Source organism: Triturus cristatus, chromosome 2_1, assembly GCF_964204655.1.
Source record: "Triturus cristatus chromosome 2_1, aTriCri1.1, whole genome shotgun sequence".
In the NCBI taxonomy this organism is placed as follows: Eukaryota; Metazoa; Chordata; class Amphibia; order Caudata; family Salamandridae; genus Triturus; species Triturus cristatus.
In genome coordinates this window covers 288,574,459-288,601,528 of record NC_140581.1, presented here as the reverse complement: position 1 = coordinate 288,601,528, position 27,070 = coordinate 288,574,459, and the positions used below count along the sequence as shown (strand labels likewise).

General features: G+C 46.5%; 1 protein-coding gene across 4 annotated transcripts in view; it reads right to left on the bottom strand.

The window, feature by feature from the left end:
* Positions 1-16,334: 16,334 nt before the first annotated feature.
* The window catches only part of OSMR (oncostatin M receptor), a 357,084-nt gene continuing 346,348 nt past the window's right edge, over positions 16,335-27,070 (bottom strand). For all 4 annotated transcript variants that reach the window (XM_085631123.1, XM_085631125.1, XM_085631126.1 and 1 more), the window contains one exon: positions 16,335-17,251. In XM_085631123.1, the coding sequence (XP_085487249.1) occupies positions 16,598-17,251 (654 nt within the window). In that variant the 3' untranslated portion in view covers positions 16,335-16,597. The remainder of the gene's footprint in view (positions 17,252-27,070) is intronic.

Sequence of the window (27,070 nt, the reverse complement as noted above, 5' to 3'; positions counted from 1 at the left end):
CGCGTAAGGTGGAAAGGGCCTCATGCAGGTAATGCTTATACAGAAAAGAATCGTGGTTGCATTTGCTGTGTTGCTGCCCTACCCTGGTCGAGGATCGACAACGGTTGCTTCACCCAATCTTCAAGGCCAAGGGACGAAGAACTTGCAAGGAGGCCTCGGACCTTCACCGAAACTGATGCAACAAACTTGTCAAGAATGGCAAAGTTCACGCACTTAATTAGACTTCCACTTGACAAGCAGTTAGCGGCCTAATAAGTTTGGGAACTGATTAAGACACTGCGTGTAGTAACTCGCACCAAGCACTTTAATTTAAATGTGTACTCCAAGAAGCACGATAAAGCCCATGAATAAGGTCTAGCAATGCCCCTAGACCCTGCAAGTAGGATTAGTAGCACCGTTTGGGGCCATATGTCACTACATACTAACAGGGGAGGTACATCACGAATTTCAGCACTTGGGTACCACCCCAAGAAAGCTCTTAACGAACTTAGATACGGGCATTCACACCCATTTATCATCCTCCTTGCCTGAAGCATTAAACACACTTTCCTGGTTTGTGTAGAATGCTCTAATAAACCAAAACAGGGGAAAGAGCACTTTATAAGTTCTTTACTTGCTTGAAGCATTTCATATTTCCCTCTTGGCCTCAGTTGAATTCTTTCAACATACTTGTTTTTATGGTGGGATAATTTTGATCTATGAAAAATATTACAAGATCAATTGAGGATGGTTTTATTCGCAAGGAAACCAAGAAGGATTTTAGAAGTTAATAAAAATCATATTTTTTCTTCTATGCTCGCGTTACTGTAATGACTTTAATAATCAGACGGTTAATGAAAAATTTACAGATTACACATTTTAAAAAATACTGTGGGAGGACATTCTGCAGTGATGTAGCAATAGTTGTGGCATTGGGTAACGTGAATTGCAATACTCTCTTTAGAATTTGGGATAGACATTCGAGTGACACATTTCTGATTGGATAATAGGCATGTGGTGTTGTGCCAGTCCTTCCTGTGGCACTGCCTCAAGTGGAGTAGCCTCTTCTCTCCCATGCCAAGAGTCAGGGAGGGGTGAAGAATAAACGTGTTCACCTACATATTTCTTGCTTTTGTGTGCAAGGGTTGTGGAGCACTGGCATCTGAATTATTGGTCAATGTGTTTCATGTCTAAAATGTCTGCTATATGTGGATTAGTGTTTGCAGCTTGTGGATTTTACCATGCCTTATGTTGGAGGTCCCCAGATCAGATGGTCCATGCTACTCTTCTGGATGCATGATGGAAAGGATATGTTGGTACATGGGGAGAGGTGGAGGCATAATGAACAAGTTACTTACCTTCGGTAACGATGTATCTGTAAGAAACATTAGTTAGTTAGATTCCTCACCTTAGAATATCCCCAGGCTTCAGGCTAGATCCGGAAAGATTTTTCGTCAGCAATACCCCTTGCGCGTCGCTAGGCGTCATCTGCGGCTCCGCGTCCGTCGTCGGCGTCGTGCGCCGGAATGACGTCGTCGGAGTTGCTTAGACGCCGCCCTCGCGCGCTGACGTCAGTTCTTGTACATAGCCTTCCGCGCCAGGAACGCAGAGCCATGCAAGATACCGACACTGGTGCCAAAAATTCTAGGGCCCTGAAAGGGATAGCCTTAACCCTAGATGTCAGTTCGCAGAACGGGGAGGATGGGTGGGTCGGTGAGGAATCTAACTAACTAATGTTTCTTACAGATACATCGTTACCGAAGGTAAGTAACTTGTTCATCTGAAAGAAACACGTTAGTTTGATTCCTCACCTTAGAATAGATACCCAAGCAATACCAACCCCGGTGGTGGGTCTGCGAACCAAGATCACACCAGAAAGTCCTGGAGGACAGAACGGCCAAAGAAGCCATCCCTCCGGACTTGGCTGTCTAGGCAATAATGCCTGGCAAACGTGTGCAGCGAAGCCCACGTTGCCGCCTGACAGATGTCCTGCAAAGGGACTCCCCGTCCCAAAGCAGTAGTAGCTGCTGTGGCCCGAGTAGAATGGGCGCGCAGCCCAACAGGCGGTTCCTTTTTTGCCAAGGAATAACAGATTTTTATACACAAAACGACCCACCGGGAGATGGTCCGTTTGTGTACAGCTTTTCCCTTCTTTGCACCCACGTAGCCAACGAAAAGCTGGTCGTCCACCCGGAACTGTTTAGTGCGGTCCAAATAAAAGGAGAGCGCACGTTTTGGGTCCAGACGGTGGAGCCGCTCTTCCTCTTTGGAAGGATGCGGAGGCGGAAAGAAGGTGGGCAAGGTGACAGATTGCCCAAGATGAAAGGGGGTCACCACTTTCGGTAGAAAGGAAGGACGAGGCCGAAGGACAACCTTGTCCGGATGAACAGATAGAAAAGGAGGCTTGGACGATAGAGCCTGGAGCTCACTCACCCGTCTAGCCGAGGTGATGGCTACCAGGAAAGCAGTCTTAAGAGTGAGAAGACGAAGAGGACAATTGTGAAGAGGCTCAAAGGGAGCGCACATCAGGAATGTCAAGACAAGATTCAAGTCCCACTGAGGCATTACGAAAGGGACAGGAGGGAACGTGTGAGTAATGCCTTTAAGAAAGCGTGACACTACAGGGGACTTGAAAAGAGAGGGCTGATCTGGAAGCCGTAAGAAGGCAGAGAGAGCAGCAAGATAACCTTTCAAGGTGCCCAGGGCAGAGCCCTGCCGGGCCAAAGAAAGAAGAAAGAGGGGAACCTCAGAAAGAGGGGCGGAAAGGGGATCCACAGCCTTTGCTGTGCACCATGCCACAAATTTGTTCCACCGGTAGGCGTATACCGTCTTTGTGGAGGGACGCCTGGCTGCCAGAATGATATCACAGACTTCAGGAGGCAAGTCAAATGGCATCAACTGCCGCCGCTCAATCTCCACGCATGGAGGTGGAGGCTGGACAGGTTAGGGTGTAGGACCGTCCCCTGCTGCTGCGACAGAAGATCCTCACGAAGGGGCAGACGTATCGGAGGATCGGTCAACATACTGAGTAGCTCGGGATACCAGTACCTTCGTGCCCAATCCGGAGCCACCAAGAGGACTTGGGCCCGGTTGCGCTTGATCTTCTTCAGCACTCTGGGCAGAAGTGGTATAGGCGGAAAGGCGTACAACAGACCGCAACTCCACTCGCGACGAAAAGCGTCGCCGAGCGAGTGCCGCCTTGGAAATTCCAACGCGCAGAACTGCTGACATTGCGCGTTCTCTTCGGTGGCGAATAGATCTAACCAAGGCTCTCCCCACTGCTGAAAGAGACCTTGCGCCACCTCAGAGTTCAGACGCCATTCGTGATCCATCATGCACCGGCGGCTGAGTTCGTCTGCTCTGGCGTTCAGAGAGCCCGCCAGATGTTGAACCACCAGGGTGACTCCCTGGTGTTCCAGCCATGTCCAGAGGCGCAGAGCCTCCTGACAAAGGGTCCACGACCCCACCCCACCCTGTTTGTTGCAATACCACATGGCGGTGGTGTTGTCCGTGAACACCTGCACGACACTTCCCCGGACAGAGGGAAGGAAGGCTTTCAGTGCAAGTCGGATCGCTCTCAGCTCCAACAAGTTGATGTGGAGGCGAGACTCCGCCGGAGACCAGAGGCCTCTGATCTCCGCCTCTCCCATATGGCCACCCCATCCCAGGAGGGATGCATCCGTCACTACGACATGCTCCGGTAGGGGTAGGGAGAGGCTCTTGCCCGTGACCCAATCGCGGTCCTCTGAGCCACCACTGCAACTGCTGTGCAGTGCCCTCCGAGATCAAGACATGGTCGGACAGGTTGTCGTGATGCTGGGCCCACTGAAACTTCAGGTCCCACTGCAGAGCCCGCATGCGCCGCCTGGCGTGATGCACTAGTAGGATGCAGGAGGCCATCAGCCCCAGAAGCCGCAACACTAGCCTGACCGAAACCCAGGATAGAGGCCGAAAGATGGGAATCAGGGCCTGTATATCCCGGACCCGCTGTTCCGGTGGATGAACCCGGAACTGCGCCGAATCGAGAACCGCTCCGATGAAAAGGAGCTTCTGAGAGGGACTCAGGTGTGACTTCGGCACGTTGATGGAAAACCCCAGCAAATGCAGGAGATCCGCCGTAGTCTGGAGGTGGGAGACGACTGCCTGGGGCGAGCCCGCCTTCAACAACCAGTCGTCGAGATAGGGGAAGGCTGGAACCCCTGATCTGCGCAGATGAGCTGCGACCACCGCCATCACTTTCGTGAACACCCGAGGGGCACTGCTAAGGCCGAAGGGGAGCACGGTAAACTGAAAGTGCTCCTGACCCACCGTGAACCGCAGGTAACGCCGGTGGGCCGGCAGGACGGGGATGTGGAAATATGCGTCCTGCAAGTCCAACGCTACCATCCAGTCTCCAGGGTCGAGGGCAGCTAGAACCTGAGCCAAAGTTAACATTTTGAACCGTTCCTTCCGGAGGAAGGCATTGACGTTCCGGAGGTCCAAGATAGGGCGTAGGCCCCCTTTGCCCTTCTTGGGAACCAGAAAGTAGTGGGAATAACAACCACGACCTACTTCTGGGCTCGGAATGCGCTCGACGGCCCCCTTGGCCAAGAGGGCCGAAACTTCCTCGTGGAGAAGATTCAAATGATCCCCCGAGATACGGTGGTGCTGCGGTGGCATGGCTGGAGGGGTCGTCTCGAAGGGGAGGGAGTAGCCCCTTCGGACGATTTGCAGCACCCACCTGTCCGATGTGATGGACCGCCAGTGGAGCAGGTGATGGCGAACTCTGCCGCCCACTGGCGTGGAATGGGCCTGAAAGCTCGGACTAGGAAGGCTTTGAGGATGCTGCCGGGGTGGATGTGGACTGACCGCATCGTCCTCCAGTACCGCCTCGGCGGAAACCACGTCCGCGACCGCGTGCAGGTTGGTTCTGCGGCCGGTGGCTAGGCGGACGTGAGGAGGAGCCCCTTCCTTGGCCACGAAAGGAGCGAAAAGCGGAAGTTTGTGGCCGCGGGGCCGAGAGGCCCAAGGACGTGGCCGTAGCCCAGAAGTCCTTGAAGCGAGCCAGCGCACTGTCCGCTTTGTCACCAAAAAGGCGAGCGCCATCAAAAGGCATGTCCATGAGGGTGCTCTGGACATCCCCTGAAAAGGACGTGGACCGCAGCCAGGCGTGACGTCGAAGCGCCACCGTGGTAGAAATCGCCCTAGCCAGCGAGTCCGTAGTGTCAAGCCCACATCGGATTGCATGGCGCGCTGCATCTCTCCCATCGGCCAGGGCCGAGGAAAGCCGCGCCCGGGCCTCCTCCGGGCACAGTGGCAGCACGTCCTCCACCGCATCCCACAGAGAGTGGGAATAACGGTCCAAGAGACAGGCGGTGTTCAAAGACCACAGGCCCAAACTGAGCGAAGAGAACAGCTTCTTACCAAACTGTTCCAGTCTCTTGGAATCCCGGTCCGGAGGAGCGGACGGGAAGGAGGATTGGGAGGTAGAGGCCTGGATAACCAGACTTTCGGGGGTGGGGTGTTGGGATAGAAAACTGGGGTCGCCCGGAGCAGGGCGGTGGTGCCTGGCAACGTTCCTGTCCACAGTAGGGACTGTGGAGGGCTTGGACCAGGTGCCCTGCAGAACGTCAGTGAGGGCCTCATTGAATGGCAGCAGAGGCTCAGTGGAGCATGCGGCAGACTGAAGCACCTCAGTGAGGATGTTAGTCCTCACAGCCACGGCAGGCAGCTCTAGCCCAAGGGCTTCGGCCGCCTTGCGCAGCACCACAGAAAAGGCTGCACCCTCCTCCGAAGCCACAGTCGGAGGAGAGATGAATCCAGTGTCTGGTGAGGTATCCAACCCACTGGCCTCCCCCAGTTCATCTGCCCAGTCCTGAGCAAGTTGGCTCTGAAGGGCCATAGGGTCCTCAGACCCCTTCCAGTCGCCCCCGTCATCCGATTCCTGGTAAACAGGAGGAATGATCGGAGCCGGTCGATAGACAATATGTGTCTCTAGCGGCGTCGGATGCGGCGTCGGGCGGCGCCGCATTGGCGTCGGGACCGGACAGGGGCTGAACCGGGGATCGACGTCGACCGGAGCCGGCGTCGGGGGTGGTATCGGTGTCGGCACCGGCGGAGGAGGCTTAACGAGGTCGACCGGCGTCGACGGGGGCCCAGGCTCGGGCCCCTCGGGGACCTGCGGCGTCTGGGCCGGAGCCTCCAACGGCGCCGGGGCCGGAGCCGCCGGCATGAGAGGTCGCCCAGTCGAGTCCGCGGGGCCCAAAGGCGCGCCAGCGGGCGTCGACGGCAGGGCCAGTCTCCTCATGGCCGAGAGGAAGGCACTGACCTCCTCCGCCGGCGTCGCGTCAGTCCCAGGGACCGTCGGGTATGGGGACTTGCGCGGCGCCTGCGGCTCCTGCGGAGCCGCGGGGGTGGAACCACCCGGACCCTCGGCCGAGTCGCGCGACCGGCGAGGGAGTCCGAAGAGCGGTGTCACTTCTTGGAGTGCCTCGACTTACCCGAAGACTTCGAGCCAGACGAGTGACGGTGTCGAGTGCGGCTCCGCGACCGATCCTTGGACCTCCTTCTGGACCGGGATCGAGAGCGACGCTGAGCCGAGTGGCGAAGCTCGAGAAGCTTGCGGGACCGCTCCCGCCTAGCTTTCGAGGTCAGGGCCATACAGTCGGAGCACGACGCCGCGTCGTGGTCGAGGCCCAAGCAGTACAGGCACCGGCGGTGATGATCGGTCACCGACATCAGTCGGTGACAGTCGTCGCAGGCCTTGAAACCAGGCATCCTACCGGCACCAGAGTCCAGAATTGACCAAAAAGAGTCAAAAAAGTTAGTCAAAAATTGACTAAAGGGGTAGCTCTCCCGGATCTGCGCTTACTGGCGCGGAAAAAAGAAGAACTGACGTCCGCGCGCGAGTGCGGCGTCTAAGTCCTCCGACGTCATTCCGGCGCACGCCGACGACGGACGCGGAGCCGCAGACGACGCCTAGCGACGCGCAAGGGGTATTGCTGACGAAAAATCTTCCGGATCCAGTCTGACGCCTGGGAATATTCTAAGGTGAGGAATCTAACTAACGTGTTTCTTTCAGATCAAGGATCGCAACTAGGCACTAACTCCACCGCCTGTATCTCAGGTAACTTATCTGTAACATGCCTTCCATCGTCTGCCGCTTTTTGATGTCTCTGAACATGTTGACTTCCCCTCCACGCATTGACCCTGTGAGTGACATCCTACCACACGGTCACCTTCTCTACTCCATTAAGAGTATGAGACGGCAGACCATCCAGTTGCCTGCAGTGGTCAACTACTGAGTTGGCAATGATGTCGGTGTCTCCCCCACGAAGTTCCTCCACAGTGAAATGGTCCAAGTCTTTGAGGGTTGCTGCATTGCTCTGGGTCGATGACTTTATGCAACGCAAGGGAGCCCAGCTTAAGGCTTGTATCTATGTGCTACAACTTATACCTGCCTGTTGTGTAATTTTGTTCAGTAGTTGGTAAACTGACACGCACAACGTTGACATTTACTGGTCTTAGTCGGCCTCTGTAGGTTTGCCCACAGAGGGAAAAGCATACGAGCATAAGTTAGAACCACATTCTCCTGTAGCCCCTCTCACCTTGCAAGACACCTCTCAGTTTTTCTCTGTGGGGTAACCCTTACCCTAGGCCCACTTTAAGAACATCTGGGCTGATGTTTTATTTACTTAATGTTGTACATTGTCTTTCTCACCAACTTCTACACTGCCTTGCAGAGGCCCCATCCATAGTGTGAGTGGGTGATGTTCTGAAGGGACCCCAATCCTGAAGATAGCCCTGGACTGCAATGGGCAGTAAACAGGGACTGAAACATGTAGACTTACCATATGGGTTGAATTACTCTCAAGTTTTGTTTTAATATTTCAACATTACCAATCAGAAATCTAAATAAAAATATAGATTGACCATTATATAGATTTAACTGTTCCTTCAGGTTCCCTGCATTCCCCAAAGTCAGGGAATCCTAGTGCTAGTGTAGTAACAAATCCATAGGAATTACCTTATTCTTTAAGGTTGAGCCAGCTCATGGCATCATAAAAATGACAGGAGCGAGGATCAGGCCTCATGATGAAGCATGCCACCTAAGGAAGGTTGATGTCTAAGCATTTTTTATGGAAGACCTCTTTTGCATCAATTAGGTGTCCAAGTGTGAGGCAAACACAGACCTTATTTATCGGTACGTTGACTGAAATGTCTTGCTCAGGTTCCGTTCATTTCCCCGCGTGTGCTCTTATGTTTTTTGAAGTAGTTCTGTAGGGAGGCAGAATCCTGGGAGCTTTTCCTTCTTTCTCCTTTTTATTGGGTATCAAGGTCAATGCTATCCTTCTCTTCTCACTTAAATTAAATTAGGACTGTTATAGGAAATAGTATTGGAGTATGCAATTCACTTAAAAAATATAAATGCAACTACTTTCCTAACTTTTTCTTCTTCATATTCCCTGTTTTGAGTAAAATACACCAGTTTAGTGTTGGGTAATGGGCCACATTTTTAAATGAACTTTGAAATTCCTTCCTTCTTTGAATTCAAATAATATTTTCAAACATGACATTTCTGCCTCTAGTATATCCCTCCCCAAAAGGAAAACTGCAGTGATCTGCTTCAGTTACACCTGGGCCCTCCAGTAGTAACTTAATTGTGCAGATCAGTGTGGGAAATGCACTTTCACATGTTAATAAATACCCAAGTGGAGTTGGTACAGTACTTGTATGGAATTTCCGTAACAATTCTCCTGATAAGTTTCTCGTAAGTGAACTTTCATTTTACCAACTTAAATTATTTTTTACAGTGCAAAGTACACAAGCGTAAATTACTCCTACTCATAGGTATAAACCAGTGATAAGTTGGGCAACTGTTTTAAGATTTTAGATTAAAAAGATTGCAGTGACTTTTCCTACTGTTTTGACACTTTATTAGGTAAGTTAGGATAGTGACTATAAGAGCTGTACAGAAGTAAAATATGGATAGAATCACATCAATAATGGGAGGAAAGATGCATTAGATTTGAATGTCGAAACCTAGCAAATTCTTAAGAAATCTCAAGACTGTGCGGCAGATTTACCACCTTTTCACACAGTGCAGCCACTGCAAATGCTGCGCTGCGTGAAAAGGAAATATGCCACTCTCCTCCCCTTAACCTAGTGCTGGCGCAGAAATCAGCTGCCATGCGCCACGGTGACACCTTTGCGCCATGGTGCAAAGGTGCGTCTGTGAGTCTAGCATAGAATAGGTCTTGTGCTGGATGGGTACCATTCCAGTTCAAAACACTGTGCATAGACTTGCTTAAACCATTTTCCCTCTTATGTGTGCTGTGCAGTGCAGCACACGTACAAAGTCGGAAAAGGAAGGAGACATGAAAGAATTTCTCCTTCCTTGCGCCTACTTCTAAAGGGCACTGTTTTCTGACGCTAAATCTGGTCTACTTTATTTAGTAAATTGTGTGTAGTGTCATAAACCTTGGGTGGTTGCATGGGAACGCCCATGCTCTACCCATGGTACGCCCCCTTGGCGCTTAGTAATTGAAAGCAGCGCTGCTTTGCATTAATTAGCGCTGGAAAGTAAAACAGAAAAAAAAGATTTTGCCCCGATTTGCATCTCTTTTGCGATGCAAACACGGCGTAAAATCTTGGCAAATCCCCCCCTAAGTCTGAATTTGAAGTTTCTCCACATAATAGATAACATGATAACACTGACACATTATACGTTAAGTTTTTCACTGCGAACTAGGAGCACAATGTTTCACAGTCAATCCAACCTTCGCTTCTATAGTTCTATCATTGTCTGTTGCATTTACATTTTTGTGTTCAAGAAGGCATAGTTCGTGTTGAGATTCAGGGTTGTCTTTTTTTCATCTGCACAGTTATTTTTCCCGCTTTTTTAGTTTGCTCACATTGATGTATCAAACAGCTCAGCTAGTGCCCACCTATGCACTTTGAATTCTTATTGAGGCTTTGAGCCCCTGGGCAATGCACTGTTAGCTTATTATCATAGTTAGACTTTAATCGGAACATACATCACATTTGTTCTTTGTTGAGGTAAGATATTTTAATTAAGGAATATTTGTCGATGTGCTGTTGCAACGCAAAATGTTGGGGCTTGGGCCGGGAGACTCCTATATTTCACAGAGGTCCATGTGTTTTATTCTGGAATGGGGCGCGCTGCACCTCGGGGGACAAGCTACGCTCCCATTTTTGTGGTTACTTTTGTGGGATTAGATCTATTTAGGCAAACATAATCTGAATCGGAGGCACATTACTAAAAATCCAGCATTCGCAGTTTACAAGACACTCGGGGCCGGATGTACAAACATTAGGAATACCCATTTTCTAATTGCGATTATATCCGTATCACAAATAGGAAATTGGTATTGTTAGTGTATGAAGTACATCTATTCTCAAATAGCGGTTCCTAGTAGGTCCAAATTGACCTACCTCATGAATATTAATGAGGTAGGTCACCATCTGCGACCCATTAGGAATCGCAGGCCATCACAGGAATGATAGCCTGCTGAGGTCAGCAGACCACCATGTCTGTGATTGCTTTTTAATAGCGGGACGGAGAAGGGTATTGGGAGAATTATTGATCAGTTTTTTATATATGAGGGAGATTACCTTCTCCGGGAGGTGGCCATCTAGTACCCTGTCCTCAAGCGGTGAGGATTCATGCACGTTGTCACCCCTAGGTATCACTGATTTCAACGCATGCTTAACCTGGAGATATCTGTAGTGTTCTGAGACCGACAGGTCATATTCAACTCTCACCTGGTCAAAGGAGAGGACTCCTTCGTCCCTCCACAGGTCACCTATGGAGGATATGCCGATTAAGTCCCATTTGTCGAATCCTTTTGTGACACTCAGATTCCCAAACTGGGCTGTGTCCCAGAGTGGGGTGGCCAATGTTATTTTATCCTTCCACCCCAAGCTTAGAGTGGCTTCTCGCCACACTGTAACCGAGTGTATGGTAGGCCCCGTTAGTTTAAATTTGGAAGGAGTGGCATATTGCGCTCCCCTGTAGTTCCCCCCTGGTAATAACCATCTGTCCATGCAAAACCCGGGATCTATCTGCGGCCCGTACGTACACTGATTAATGGCCGCAAGATGAGCTGCCCAATAATAACGACGAATGTCGGGGAGAGCAATACCTCCCTCGTCCCACCCCCTCGTGAGCTTAGCCAGTGAAACTCGCGGAGGCTTTCCCTCCCACAGGAGCTCTCTCAAAACGGAATCAATGGCTTTGAAATAAGTTTGTGTTACCGGGAGCGGTGCATTTTGGAGGGCATAAAGGAGACAGGGGAGTGACATCTTTTTGAACAAGGCAGCCCTCCCCAGGAGGGACCGAGGAAGTGATTTCCAATGTACTACATCACTTTTTAGACGCTGCAAAGGGGGGGATGTAGATTCTGACCATATGAGAGTGTCAAGTCTCTGGAGACACGAATCCCCAGATATTTAAAACTGGTGGGGGCAACGGTTATGGTGAAACCTCTGGGTAACGTTGTGGGTTTCCCGCTCAACACATATAGGACCAATTTAGTCCAGTTGATGGTGTAACCTGAGAATTCGCCAAAAACCAAGAAGATGTGAAGCGCTTGGTTTAGAGAGGCTGCCGGTGAGGCCAGGTAGAGCAACATGTCATCTGCATAAAGTGATATACGGTCTTCCCAGTCTGGTGCCCATTTCAGCCCTCTACGGATCGGATCCCTCCTAATCCACATCGGCAGTGGTTCCAAGATGAGGCCAAAAATTAATGGGGAAAGGGCACATCCCTGACGAGTACCCCTATACAGCTCAAATGGAGAAAACGCACGATTGTTGACCACTATCCGTGCCAGGGGGACTGCATAGAGGAGGCGCACCCAGCTCAGGAAGCCAGGGCCAAATCCTAGTTTTCGCAACACTGCTAACATGTACGACCATTCAATTGTGTAAAAGGCCATAGCCACGTCAAGTGACGCTACCACTGAGTCCTCCTGAATAGTGTCTGCCCTTGCCAGTACTCCGTGGAGCCTCCGTAGATTGAGTGAGGTACTTCTGGATGGCATAAAACCAGACTGGTTCGGGGGTACAAGTTTTGTGATCACCGTTAAAAGACGGGTAGCAAGTATCTTGGCCAATATCTTAGCTTCCACGTTCAAAAGCGATATCGGCCTATAGGAGGAGCACTGTGGCTCGGCCTGCCTGGCTTGTGGATTACCACGATGTTAGCCAGTCTCTGATCCGCCGGGAGCTGCCCTGCCTCCAGACTCTTCTGGAACATTTTAACTAAATATGGTGCGATTTTGCTTGCGGTCAGTTTGTATAATTCGACCGGCAAGCCGTTAGGACCAGAACTTTCCCCCCATGCAAATTGTGAAGAATTTTCTCCACCTCTCTGGTCTCTAATTCGCTGTCCAGGTCAGATTGCTCATCGTCGGAAAGTCTAGGGAGAGGGATATCATGGAGCATTGAGTGCGCCTCAGTTTCAGTATATTTCGTTCGGAAGGTGTACACTTCCTCATAGTATTTGGCAAACTCAGTGGCAATAGCTTGCGGGTTAGAGGTCAGGCCTCCATCTTTAGTGGCCAATTCCACAACTATAAGATATCTCAGTTTTGATGCAGGGCTCTCGGCTCACTTCTCAGTGAGTGTTCGTCTCCTTGTGGGTCATCAGCGTCCGGTCATCCGATAGTGGCTCTCACCTTGGCATATGCAGAACCCAGACTACAGACTCCACATAGAGAGCTCCATACAGGAATATTTTGCAGTTAATATCTGCACAGTAGCATCGAAGGTGATGCTATGGGTGGTCCTGAAGCCCACACTGCGGGGTCTGATATCAATTTTAATATGGAGCTCTTGTGACACCGAGCACAGAACTTGGTGGACCTAGAGGCCCGGATGGCAGATTTAGAAGCTGCATGTATCAGTGGGGCAATAAGTCCTGTAAGAATTTGCATAGGCTGTGCCAGAGTCCCTGGCTCCCTCTCACACCCCTCTTGTGCACAACTCAATAGGTGCATTACTTACAGACCCTAAGACAGTGGTGTGCGTGTTCGCTGCATAATTCCAGGAGGTTTATGCTCAGCGGAAAGCACTATCTGGGGAGCAAGATGAGGGTTTCGTGACTCTTTGGATCGCAACACCTTAGATTGTGCCATCATGGGGGAGGAGCTCTCATCACCCCTGGCGGGGTTCCACCCGGTGAATGGATTCTCTTGTGAATTATATATGGCCTTCATGCCAAACCTCCAGGTACATATTTTGGGGTGATCCAGACTGTGGCTGACCCATGCTCCCTACCTTCTGACTGTCCCCATGCTATGATTGTAGTGTTCCCCAAACCTGGTCCGCTGGCTGACGAGCATTTTTCTGATCGCCTTATCTCCGTCTTAAATCTTGAGGTGAAGATCTTTGTAAAGGCATTTGATGAACAGGCTTCTGCGTGTCACCCTAGATTTCATTCATCCAGTCCAGGCAGGTTTCATGCCTGGTTGTGCCATCCGACATAATATTCGGCGCCTATATAACACTTTAGCCTTGGCAGAGAGGCTTGAGGGACACGCAGGGGTCAGCCTAACTTACATTTACAACAAGGCCTTCAACTCTGATAGTTTGGTACACCTATTTGAGCTCCACTGTCACCTCAATGTTGGCCCTAGATTTATATCTTATGTAAGGTTACTGTACATTGATCTGACAGCAACAGTGCAGGTGCCCGGGGCAAGTTCTGACCCCATGCTGAAGAGGCGGGGGATAAGGCAGAAGTGTCCTTTTTCTCCTCTGTTGTTTGCTCTAGTGATTGAGCCCTTAGAGATGTGGGTAAGGATGGATGCTCAGGTTCGCAGGTTCGAGTGGGAGGATAGTCCTCCGGATTGATTAGCATTGTATGCGGATGACGTCCTTTTCTCTTTGACCGGAACTATACCTGAACATCTCTAAATCCTCTGTGCCCCCAGTGGGTATCCACAAGACCTTAGCTGGGAATCAGGACTCTGGATTGCCATGCGTGGTCTCAAGTACTTGGGGGTATTTTTATCCCCTCACACAACATTGGCATGGATACAAAACCTTGACCCGGTTCTAGCGTGCCTCAAAGAAGACCCACACATGTGGCCAGTTCTATGTCTTTCCCTTACTGGTATGTCTGCCATTTTCGAAATGGTGTCACTGCCCAGACTGTTATACCAAGCACAGAATTCTACTGCCGCATCTTCTAATTATTAATGACTGGTGGTATGGGGTGCAGGACGAGCGATGGGGGCACTCCATTCATCTCATATTTATTCGTCAAAGGTGGGTGTGAGGGTCTTCCACTGGCAACACATGTTATAACGCAGTGGCAGTGTTCCCTTCGACAGATGGGGGGGGGGGGTGAAAAGACTAACACAATTGACACCGCTGTGGCATGGCCATTGACTGTCACAGGTGGCCACACTTGAGGGTTTTCGAAAATAGGACCTTAAAGGTATCGCTACATTAAGTGAAATCATGTGTGGACGGTCCCCAAATAATTTCAGACTTTTCAAATAGACTACCAACTCCACTATAACCATTTCCATCGATATTTGAAATTCTGCCACGCACTAACACCGTATATTGCATATCTCCCAGAATGTAATGCTTTGGGTGGCAAATTCCTTATGGGTAATCTGGGTGATCGTATGATTGTACAAATCTCCCAGATGCTCACCTCTATTCGCCCAGATGCCTTTACGGCTCTCCAACAGGCATGGGAGTCCGATGTGGGATTGTTAGAAAATTAAAACTGAATGGAGGCAATGGGTGCTCCTAGGAATGCGGCCATCACAGCCTGGCTTCGGCTAATCCAGCTTTAATAACTACACAGGGTATACTATACGCGTCATTGACTGTGGAGGATGGGCATGGTCGCCTCCCTGTTCTGTCTCAGGTGTGAGGCAGAGGAGGGCACATTTCTGCATACGGTGTAGGGCTGGCCTGCGTTAATTCGCTTTTGGAAAGGTGTGATATCATGTATTGGTGAGGCTCTGGGCTGGAAAATCCTGATGGACCCAAAACATATTCTTCTTCATGTATCGGAAACGCTGAGGGGTAATCAGTACAAACTGTCTTTGCTCTTCTTTGGCTTGACTCTGGCGAAGAGGGATATATCAAAGAGGTGGAAGGCGGTGGAGCCGCCCTTCCCTGGCGGTGTGGAATAGTGGTCTAAACTATTGCATGGGCCTGGAAGGGCAGTGAACAAAGCTCAGGGACGTCCGCAGAAACACACGAAGATGAGGCAGGCATGGGCAGACTACACGGGAATAGTGCTGGAACCTATCCCACAAGACATGATATATATGAGGAATATGCCGGTTTGCGGGATAGGGTGGGACGTGGTAGGCAGTGTACGGTGGACTGGTCTTCCGGCTTTTCTATGCTTTATCTTTTATTGTCATTTTGGGAAAGGGGTGGGGCTGGATTTTGTACATAAGTATGCAAGTATATATGTTTCTTTTACATCCATTCGTTGATTTAAGAATGGTTGGCAGGCTAGCCATATGTTTTTGGAAAAAATCAAAAAAATCTGTAAAAAAAATGGTAAAGTATTACTGTTTTGTGACCGGAATTCGGTCGCAAAATAGTAATACCTACCATACTGGTTAGGTATTTGGAAGAGATGCCAAAAAACATCCTTCCAAATACCGAATCACAAATGCAAATTGTGATTCAGTAAAAAAGTTACCGAATTGCATTTTGTACATTTGAACAAACATTTTTCTGATCGCAAGAGGCACGTTTCTGCAAATCGGGCCGTTTGTGACCAGAAAAATGCCTTGTGCATCTTGCCTAATGTCCTCAAATAGGCCATTAATAGCGCACAATTCATTTTCAATATTTGAAATTCAAAATTCATAATTTAGCTATGCTAGAATCAGTAATCCATAATCTTCATTCATCCTTTGTATGTATAACAAATAGAGAGCCCCAGTGGTGTAACACAAGCGTGGCGCAGGGGGGCCCCAGAGCTGTAATGGCCCCCCTCAGCACAGTACTGTGGCCTTAGAGCTCCTGATTAAATCCAGAGCGGGAGCCCCTCCATGTACCTTGCAGGGGGGCACCTCAAGTTTCTTTACGCAACTGGAGGACGCATACCTCACTCTAAAGCAACATCGCACGGTCTTATGGAGAGGTGATAATACAAAGGACGGGGAAGCTGTGGGCTAAGGGTGGCATAACAAGAAGGGGGTGGGTCTTCAAGGAGAAAAGTTGGGGAATCCTCTGTGAACTGGATGGAGCAGGAGGTGCAAGCATACTCTATCATTCATAATGACTTCTTTAGTGGTCACCACAGCAATTAAGACCACACCAGTGCTTCTTTACCATTGGAACATTCAAATTTCCTTGGCAAACCATTTCTCTAAACTCTTCACATCTTTATTGCTTTTGTTAGGTAGTTGGATTTCTGGAGCGCTCTCGTTTAACTCATGCTATTTACTGTAAAAAGTTAGTTGCATTATCCGGAGCCAGATCCAACCTCTTTGAGATTTGCCGCTTTCCCTTTGACACTTATTTCTCCATCACAATACACACATGGGCACACTTTATATTGTCTTCATTGTCCAGCCACTTCAGGTGCATTTCAAAGGAGCCACGTGCTTGTCCCACACCTCACATTCTAAAGTAGGAACATGTCCGAGTGAGTGGATGCCGGGCTCGCCTCCGCACTGCTGTCTTGACCGGTGACTGTCTGTACCTGCTGTGATTTAAAGTCTGGCTGGGCCTTGTAACTTGAACATTGCTCCTTAACAGATGTATCCTGCCACCCCTTGAACCTACAGAAGGGCACCTCAGTCTCGGCTACATACTTAGATTCGTCTCCAATGCTTGATAGATAACTTGGTGTATTAGGACAGCAGACTTTGTCTGTGAAGGCTGAATACGGCTGTGGCTGGATTTGTGGTTGGTATAAGGAGCTGGGAATACTTTGCATGTTATTGGTTTCTGATGTTTCCTGCTCAAAAAAAGTAAAAAGATGTTCATCTTGAGACACATAGGAGAGATTTTCAAAACTGCATCTTGAATCTGTGCCAGGAGGAGTGGGCTTGACGTCATCGTGTGGCTTTTCAAAAGAAATATACCCGGGGCTGGTAGAAATTTCACCAGCCGCAAAGTTGAGTTTCTCGCCCGTCAGCGGGTCCTCACAGTGACCAGAGTCCGGAGATGTTTCTCCATTGCTTGACTGGTGCTTCTCTCCAGCTGGTCTCCTCACCACCTCGAGCTTTTGTGGGATGCAGTCTTCGGGATTCAGGACTGCACTTACAGAGCTGCCCTACAAGGGTAAATGGAATGGAGAAATATTAGGATATGATTTGGTCATTTTGAGACAGGTTCAAACAAAAATACATGTTCATCTCCTGTGCGGTTTATGATATTTGCCAGTGGTCAGCATGCTAGGAAAGAAAGACTCCACCAGATGATATCAGCTGCTAGCTGTATGCACATAAAATAATGACTCCGTGCCAAGGTCTATGCATGTCATTATAAGCTGGGACCCATAGAGAGGATTAGAACACGCAATGATATGGTGGAATAACTGCTTTTATGTTAAGTTACCTATGGACAGCAGAATGTTTTAATTCCGGCATGGAGAGAGACGGGAGGGACGTGAGATAAGATGTGGCCAAGCAGCAAGAGCTGTTGTCTTGGAACCTGGGGACCAAAGTTTGACTCTCAGCCTGGACACTTGACTCAACATTGTGTGATTCTGGGCAAATCGCTTATTCTACCTGTGCCTACAAAATGTGTGTGACATGTATTTGTGTGATCACCACTTGAGGTGCACAATCTTTTTTATAGTCTCCTAACCCCTCACGTAAGGGACAAAGATCATAGCTTGGTTCGTGTTATACAAGAACCAATACATACCGAATGTTGGGCTACAGGACATACGCCAGTTTCAGCCCTCTTCTGTTATGCTTTCTTTAAGGGAAACGCACATATAGGAATGCTTTACTGAGGATTATAAAATAATGGCCAGTCCCAACACCCGAATGCATTGAATCTTTTCTGATGACTGCCATTGTGACCTGCATTCTCTGTTCCTTGATGTTCAATGTAGGCTGGATTTCATATCAGAGAGGCATGTATCAGATAAAAAAAACAAGCAAATATATTTCTGTCTGGGCTCTTCGTTGGAATTCAAAGACATCAGGGAAAAGAAGTGAATGGTGCCTTAAGCAACATTGAAATGAGCATTATTTGATATGCACTTCATGTCAACTTACTGACGCACATTCTAGAGGATGTAGTTCATTTCTTGCTAGCGTAGATTTGAATGGTTTTCGTTTTTACTGTTTTTATGAATTATGCAACCCCAGCTGATCATCTGAATTTCTAGAAGCTAAACAATGCAACTCACTCACTCTCCTACTCTTATCATCTGCAGTTTTTCGAACAGTTCGAGACTTGGCTTTCCTTGCAATGTTCGGATATTAAGCTATTTTATCCCGTTATCAGGATAAAAGAGAAGCCTATACGTCTAATGCATTCATTCGTTTTTCCATGTGATACTTTGCATATTTGCTTGCAGGTATAAAACCATAAAGTGCACTTGTACAACTTGACAATATTAAATGTCAGTGTGGTGAGATTTAGTTATTGAAGGTCGAATGTAATTTTCTTTTCCTTTTCAAACATTACACTTTGTAATTTTAGCACTGTTGGAAAATGAGAACAAAACACATTTTATTTTATTTGTGCCCCCAAAATATAACCTTACATCCTTATATGTCAACCTTCTTTTAGTTTGTCACCCTCACAGCATCTGCAGTTTTTAAGTCTGGCTCGACAGTGCAACTCTCTGCAAGGTTTATTGCTTCCAAAATATGTAGAGTGGGCTTTGGGTCAGCCCCTTTAAACATTGACTTGTTTGGGATTCGTTCAGACTTTACTTTGAGAAAGCATTAATCATATCTTAGATCAGCCCAGAGAGGATACATCTTTAACACAATGCTACTGGCTGTTTGACCTTTCAATTCACCATCTAGGAAGTGGTTCCACTGCAATGCATAGGAGACTGTTTTACATCCAAACAGAACACTCAATCATTGCACATGTCTCGCACATGCAGCATATACAAAACAATCCTTTTTTGTTCTTTTTTTTTCAATGCCAGACACTGATTTAGTTTGAGGAAAAACACATTTATGGCTAGTGGAGAAGCAAAGCTTTGCAGTAGGTAGCAACCATATTCAGTCTTGGCTGCTGAAATATAAATTCAGCAAACTGCTATGCTGCACTCGTATTGCTGAGTCTATGAGTAAGAATACAGTAGAGCACTACACACACACTTCACACATTTGTGTAGCACACATTCCATTTTGCCACAATGCCATGTAAGGGAAAGAGAGAGGCAGGTATGAATGTATCAACCCACTGCTAAATCTGCTAGTGTGGACTTCCCATCCAGGTCTCTACCAGATGTCCGTCTTCCTGCCTCGCTTTGACTGTACCTTTTGTATTTTTTTACTCTTATTTTTCACTAAGCCCAGTATATAGAGGCAGAAGTATGCCATATTAGGCAAGACAAATAGAAAATGTTAGTCACCATCCCCAACGTATGCATTGCAGAATGTGTCTTCAAAATTGATTGCTGTTTTCAAAACATCGTTCCCTTCTGAGATTTACTGTCAAGTGTTAGAAGAACTGTTGCAATTGGTGCTTTTGGCCAAAGGTGACCATCGACTAAATAAACAGTGGTTTACGGCTTTCACCTTTTGTGTAGGAAGGTAATAAATGCAATATCGACATCAAGTAGTTCCAATTCTTTCACATTTACTGGACGTTTAAATGTTTTCATTTTCTAAATACGCTATGCGGACCAAAGGTTAAGAAGTACTGTTCTAGAAAATTGTTAGTTCACATATGGTCATTGTTAATTCACTCATTTATGTGTGACTTCTGGTTTTCGTAAACTTTGCTTATGTATGTTTATGTCAGGAACCTTTATTCATTTTTCAAAAAACATATACATTTTATAGTTTTTCTATTTATTCTTTGTCCATATTTCCAGTTTACACACGCCATGTAAACCATGGTGGTTGTAAACAAGTCAAAGCATGAATGACCCCCATGAAGGAAGTCCATTTCTAGTGCTTTAAGGTCATTGCTTTCTTGATTTTACGACAGAACCCCTCGTTTTGATAATCAAAAAACATATAAAGCCAATCAACAGCCATAATATGGGGCCTGGGATCAAAACGTTTTTTACTAAAGTGCTCTCACTATTTTGGCGGCGGCACTTTTGCAAAAAGATCTCAGTCACACAGGAGTGGATTACTAAATATGGCCGGCGATATAATTAATTGAAGAGGGAGAGCAATATCTAGCGCTGACACATATCATAAATATCAATATTGGCTGCGTAATAGAGGGGCTAAAAGGATCAATTCGTTTCTGGGCTGAGTTGCCGTTATCTCTTATGGGGCGCATAGCGATCATCAAAATGATTGTTCTACCCCATTGCGTATACGTATTACAACACTCCATCTATATAATTCCACAACCATATTTCACCATAATAGAAATTCTTATTTGGGATATCTTATGGGGGGGGGGGGGGGGACGAAGAAGAGAGCGGCTGACGATGCTGCAGAGAATATGGGAGTGGGGTGGTCTGGAGGAGCCCCGGCTCGAGTTCTACTACATGGCCTCTCAGCTGCAACATCCAGGTCATAGGTTAGATAGTGAGGAAAAATCTCTGTTCGCCGGAACATATGGGGACGGTTTGTTGGCTGAAATGCTGATGTTGGGGGAGGAGTCCCCGAAAAAATGTCATACGTAATACGACATGCAGCAAAAGTTTGGGAGAATGTGGTAAGTGAGTAATACAACATGCCCGTACGCACCCTATATGCCCTTATGAGTGATTTGCCCATTCACCACTATCGTGGACTCCATGTCGGTTCATCGATGGAAGGATGCCGGCTGTCAGCCACTGGGAAATCTATACACAGTGGGCAGTTCATAACCCGAGAGGAGGCACAGAATACTTTGGAACTGGGACCAGGTCAATTTCTACAATATGGGAAAATATCGAGTGTAGCGCGGCAGCTTTAGTCCCCGAGGAATCCCCCACTACTAATATATTATGGGTTATGCTATACATGCCACCGGGTGGGCGACTCATCTCACACCTCTATCGAGCACGACGCGAGGACCTGCCAATGGAACCTCTTGAACTTCAACAAAAGTGGGATACACTAATTAATGAACCCTTGACTGAAGGTGAATGGAGAAAGGTACATTAGTGGGCGGCCTCAACTCTGGCTGGACCGTGGCCAATCTACCCATTGGTACCACCCTGGACTTCTTAAGATTAATATGGAGTCCTGAGATCTCACCGAAGCTTCTCATTTCTGTCACAAGTATTGGAACGGAACGTCAGGGAGACCAGCGTATCATCCCCGTATAGCGAGACCATATGATTAGTCTCCCCAACTTGATTCGCCACGGCTCCATCACAGTTCTCAGACAAATGGCTACTGGTTCCATAACAATTGCAAAAAGCAAGAGTAAAAGCGGGCATCCTTGGTGCGTGCCTCGTCCTAGGTTTAATTGTCCCGATAACGTCCTGCCTACCCGTACTCTAGCTGTGGGGGCAGCATAAAGCAATTGGATCCATTTAAGGTATTGTTCACCTACCCCTATTCGCCGGTGAACTTGCTACATATATGGCCACACCACTGAATCAAACGCTGGTTCGATATCTAATAATGCTACAGCACTGTCAATTTCCAGTAGGCAAGTGGCCTGCCTTACATGTGCCAATCGTCTCAGGTTATAGGTCGTATTCTTTCCAGTAATGAACCCTGCCTGGTCCGAGTAAGTTAGTTGTGACACCTTCGGGAGAAGTCGTTCAGTCATGATGCCTCTTAATATTTTCACATCAATATTTAGCAGCGATATTGGTCTGTAGGAGCCCGGCAAGCAGGTATCCTTATCCTTATTTAGTATCATGGTGATGAGTGCCTCACCTTACCTAATGCTTCATTATAGACCTCTAAGAGTCTATCCACCAGGAGGGGAGCAAAGATGTCCTATGCTTAGAGCCCACTAAACATAATCAGAGCACAGTCGAGTGGTGCAGGTTTTTTTTATTGGCCTTTGCACCTAAGTCCAATGGCCATACTTCCTTTGGACATATGTAGCATGGCATTTGGGCACAGTCCAGAGCTAGTCAGAAACTTTGACAGTTAGCAGGAGGTGGTTTTTATGGGGTGAGGAGAGGCAGACTGGTACATAATGAACATTAGAATAAGCAGTTTTGCCATACTAATGGAATCGGAGACAGGATAATTGCTATATGGACACAAAATAAGAATCAAATATTGACTTAATTACCATGATATGGAAATATTTTACCACATTTAGGAAAAAGAATGTACTGTTTCTCCTGCACCCTTTTCCCTTTTTCTTCAAATGTCATATGTATATCTCTGATAAAATGCAGTACAGATGTTAGTTCATTAAAGAAACAAAGAAGATTTCAAAATACACCCCATAACCAACTGCAGTATTGCGCGCAGTAGTGCTGGAACAATTTACGCAGTCGGGGTGCTGCCATCAATGTTACATCACTGAAGCCATAGGGATTGTGAAAAAGCTAAACGTCATGCAAAAATAAGTATAGTAAATGAGCCACGTCCATTCAACAGAAAAGTAGTAAAGATGTTGTGCTTAGCGATGGTGCATTTAGGAGCATACTACCACAAAACTATTAGTGTTACAGACAGCACATTTTCGCAAACATTCACACTAATAGGCAGCTTAATGATAAAACCAAAGGAGAGAAATGATAGCATGTGAAAATCGAGTTTCAGGAAATACTTATTGTTGCCAAGTAAAGTGTCTTGACTTGGTTTGAACCTATTGAAATCTTTGTTTTCATCAAACTTCAGAATTACAAAATATGAGCTTCATTTGTGCTTCCTTAATTGCTGATATATTTTCAAATATTTGTAGTTTATTTACAAGTATTTAAATGTTGTAGTGTGTTAGAAAAGAACTGACATCCCACAGCCTTTCCTTTCTCACTTTCTGTACCCCAGCAATATTGTCAGATAGTTCTTCCTACAAAATGCTCTAATTTTGCAGTTAGAAAAAGAAAAGTATATCCCAATCTCCATTTTAAAAGAATAAGCAGCAAGTTGTGAGAAGAGATTCTGACATTTCACCTCTGCCTTTGAACATACCACAAATATGTCAAAATAAAATTTAAAGACATCTTTACTGCTAATTTGCCATCTGAACTTCCGCAGAACTCCACACCCCTACTACCAGTGCCTATGATTCTACCTTCTGGAGCAGGAGTCTGAAAGAACTTGTCAAATGATGAGGATGATGAAAGAGAATTTGTAAAGCGCAGATGTCTCTCAGCAGTTTATCTTGGCACTAAGTGATGAGTGCTAGAAAGACAAAGGGCAGCTTATTAGAGATAAAAGCTAGGATGTTTTCAGAGATTTGCAGAAAGAAAGGTGGTTGTTGATAAGACAAATGGAATGAGGGTTGTTAAGGATAAACTGCAAATCTGAACCCCTGAAAATCACCATTTATGGTGAACCACACAACCATAAATTCCCCAGTGCACTGTTAATGCACACCTGATTCTCTTGGATTTTAACTGCATTTCTGCAGCACTGTGGCCTGGATGCTGACTAGTAGTCCTGCAGAGGGGGTTGTTCTTTAACGTTTGGTGGAACTGAATGGCAAAGGCATTATTGATGACCTTTTCAAAGAATGGTAGGTGAGTAAACGCAGTGTAATTTTCAACATGGTAAAGCTTTTTCTAGAGCAGCACATGGTGTGTACTAAATTGAGGAAATAGGTATGCTACACTAGATAATTATTTTATTATTGATGATGACATGATATAATTTTTTTACGACATGGCCTCCAGTGATCTGAATAGGTTTGATTGGTCATTGGCAGGTAGGGTGTTACAGGAGGTCCATTTAAGTTTATCACCAGATGGAATTGGCGAGGGGATAATAACTATAGAGGTGTGGTTTCACACATTTTTTGACTGGCTTGAACAGTACTGTGTTTCTATTGGAGGCTTTACCATTGATGTTTAGAGATGGCCTTGGGTTTTAGGATGACTAGTGCAATCAACATTCATGGATAATAGGCTGGTACCATGACATTTGTTGGTATGTTTGATGTTAATGAGCTTCTGAAAGTGCCATGGTGCAGATTTAGCCTTCATGGATTGTGGCATGGTCATGGGCATCTGCTGTCTTCTGAATAATATGATTAGAAGTCTACATTGACCTGTTATTAAGCTTTGGTTGACTTGTTGGTATAGATGGACTTCAAGTTGTTGTTCTTGAGGTTGGTTGGCAGAATGACAAGCTGCACAATGTTGGCAGTGGTTGAGAGGTCGCAAACGTCATCCTCCATGGTTTAGTTGATGATTTCCCTAGCACACTGTAGTCAACAAGGGACATTTTAATCATTTAGCTGACAGGGCTTTCATGATGACAATTTACATCTCAGGCTGAAAGCTGGGGCAATGCTGCGTCATCAGTAGATGAGATCCATCGACCATTTTGCTAAACTTTGATTGCTACGTTAGCATGTAAGGCGATGATGTTTGGTGGATGGCAGTCTCAGCCCCTCTGGTCATTTCAGTCAATCAATGTGCTAAATGCTATGGTTTGGCAGGGCCAGGTCAGTGAGGATGAGAAATGTTGTCTGGCAGAGTCCACTCTGTGTAGTAAAGATGGCAGTTGTGGGGTGGGGGGGGGGGTGTGTGCGTGCGTGGGGGTGTGCGTGTGTGTGTGTGTGTGTGTGTGTGTGTGTGTTGTGACGTGGCTAGCTAGTAACATTCTGATGCAAAAATGCATTCACCCTTCATAGCCCTGATTAGGATAAACTGGCCGTGAAACACAATAGTAGAAATCACCTGATTAAAGAAGACCTGAATTTTTACCTTAGTTTGTATTTCTAAGGTATACTTCTGCTGTTACTTGTTTCTCTTTGAAGGAGGGATTCCTGTCTACACCCAGCTATCAATGTAAAACCCCATTTTATTAAGAGGAACACATCAAGAGAAAGATTGCTGGCTGGATCCATTTTCTGGGCTACAAAAGTAAATAGAGAATTGTAGAAGGTTTTTCTAAGGAAGCCTAGTTTCTTCATTAGAAGCAAATTCTGTTTGCAGTGTCTCTGATCCACAATGTCCTTTTGAAAATGTCACTACCCACTCTACACGTTATGAGCAGCATCTTCACAGCTATTGTCTTTTTGTTTTCCCACCAACTCTCTTCTCTCACCCTCTGGCTCCTAAAACCTTTGCATACTGATGCAGCGCTTCAGCATGGTGTCATCATCAAAAAGGGTTGCAGGTTTGTAAACCAGCTGGACCACAGTGTTTAGTGAAGGTCCCCCTGGTGGATTAGGAAGAGAGTGAAAAAGGTGATCAGCACTCTTGGGCATCTTGGAGGTAGTAAGTTGCTCATCCAATGATCAATTGCAGCAATCAGAGCTCTAGTAGAATATGATTTTTCTATTGCCTCCAGTTACCCTACTGAATATATCTCTATTGTCGCTTAGAGAGTCATAAAGTGTGATAAAAAGGAACCAAGAATAAGAGGAAGAAAATCTCAGCGGTGTGCTAAAGGGTTTAAAGGAAAAATACTTCTTATTCATTAGACATGTAAATTATCCATAAAACTACTGGAGAGGATAGGCCAATACATCTAATGAACAGTGAATAACCTAACATGCATGCAAAATGGTCAGATCCACCATATAAAGATGGTCTTGAAGCGAATGAGTATCTTCAATTTGTTATTTTTAAGTACAGCATTGGAAGAACCATCCCAGCCCCCTCTCCTCAGACGGCTTACTGCCCAGACTATTTCAAAACTAAACATTCCCTTACAGAACAGTTCTAGCTCATCTAGTTCGAAATTAATGTGATCTATATTATGCATATAAATGTATATACAACCTAAACAGTACATTATATATTCGACCCCAAAACGTCAAAATGTCACAGAAAAAGAATTTAGGTAAGGCCAACAACTCAAAGAAACTGTGAGAAGACCTTCACTATTTTCTACAATAAGCTTCCAAATATTTGAGTGCTTCACCACTCTTTGACTCTACCTTCTCAACTCATCCTTAACAACTCCATAATTCAAATCATCCAAGACCTCCTTTCTTTCATGACCTCTCACCACAACCCCTCTATTCAAATTCTATATCCTTAAGTATGTCGGGGCATATCAGAAAGCAGGCGATAAAAAATTATCGTTGCTTTTGCGTTGCGTCCAATAATTTTATTGCCTTATCAGCAAGGTCACGCTATCGCGTGAAACCTTGCCTTATCACCATTTCCCTTAACGCCCATCTTTGCATCTCTAATGAGATGAAAAGTGGGCGTTCCTCCCCAGGATAACGGGAGAAATGTTGCTAAGCGACATTTCTCCTATTATCAAGCCTCACGCAAAGCAGCATAGCGACAAGAAAAGTAGCGATAATCTCTGTTATCGCTACTTTCCTTACGCCTGCTTTGAAACTGACTTAGCCATGATATCCTATGGAAGGTGGATATCATGGCTAAGTATGTGAGGCCCTATCAGCAAGCTATCGCCAAAAGTTGTGTGATTATCGCTGGATTTCCAGTGATTATCGCACATTTGGCAGCTTGCGCTCTGAATTTTATCGCTTTGGAGATAAGCGTTGCTAATAGCACGCTATCTCCGCTATAAAATTCAGAGTTGGCCAGCGATAATTATCCTCACACTAAGAGCACTGAGCGATAATTATCACCGGCCCTTGCTGATATGCCCCGTAGTCTTGACTGCATTTTTTAACAACTTCTATTCAAATTTAATATCCTTCAGTTTGCAGTCTTGACTGCATTTGTGAGCAACGTTACCACCTTTATCAGATTGAATTTTTTTTACCTGGTTTTCTGATTATCACCCAATCACAGACTTGCACCTTCTACTATCAAATCATATTTTCCTTTTCTCTAATTTCTCTATCTCTCTCTCTCTGTCCCCAATTCTCCCCCTCTTTCTTCTTCCCTTGGCACTAAGCATTCACCCAAGAAGGAGACATATCCCTGTTTGTCTTC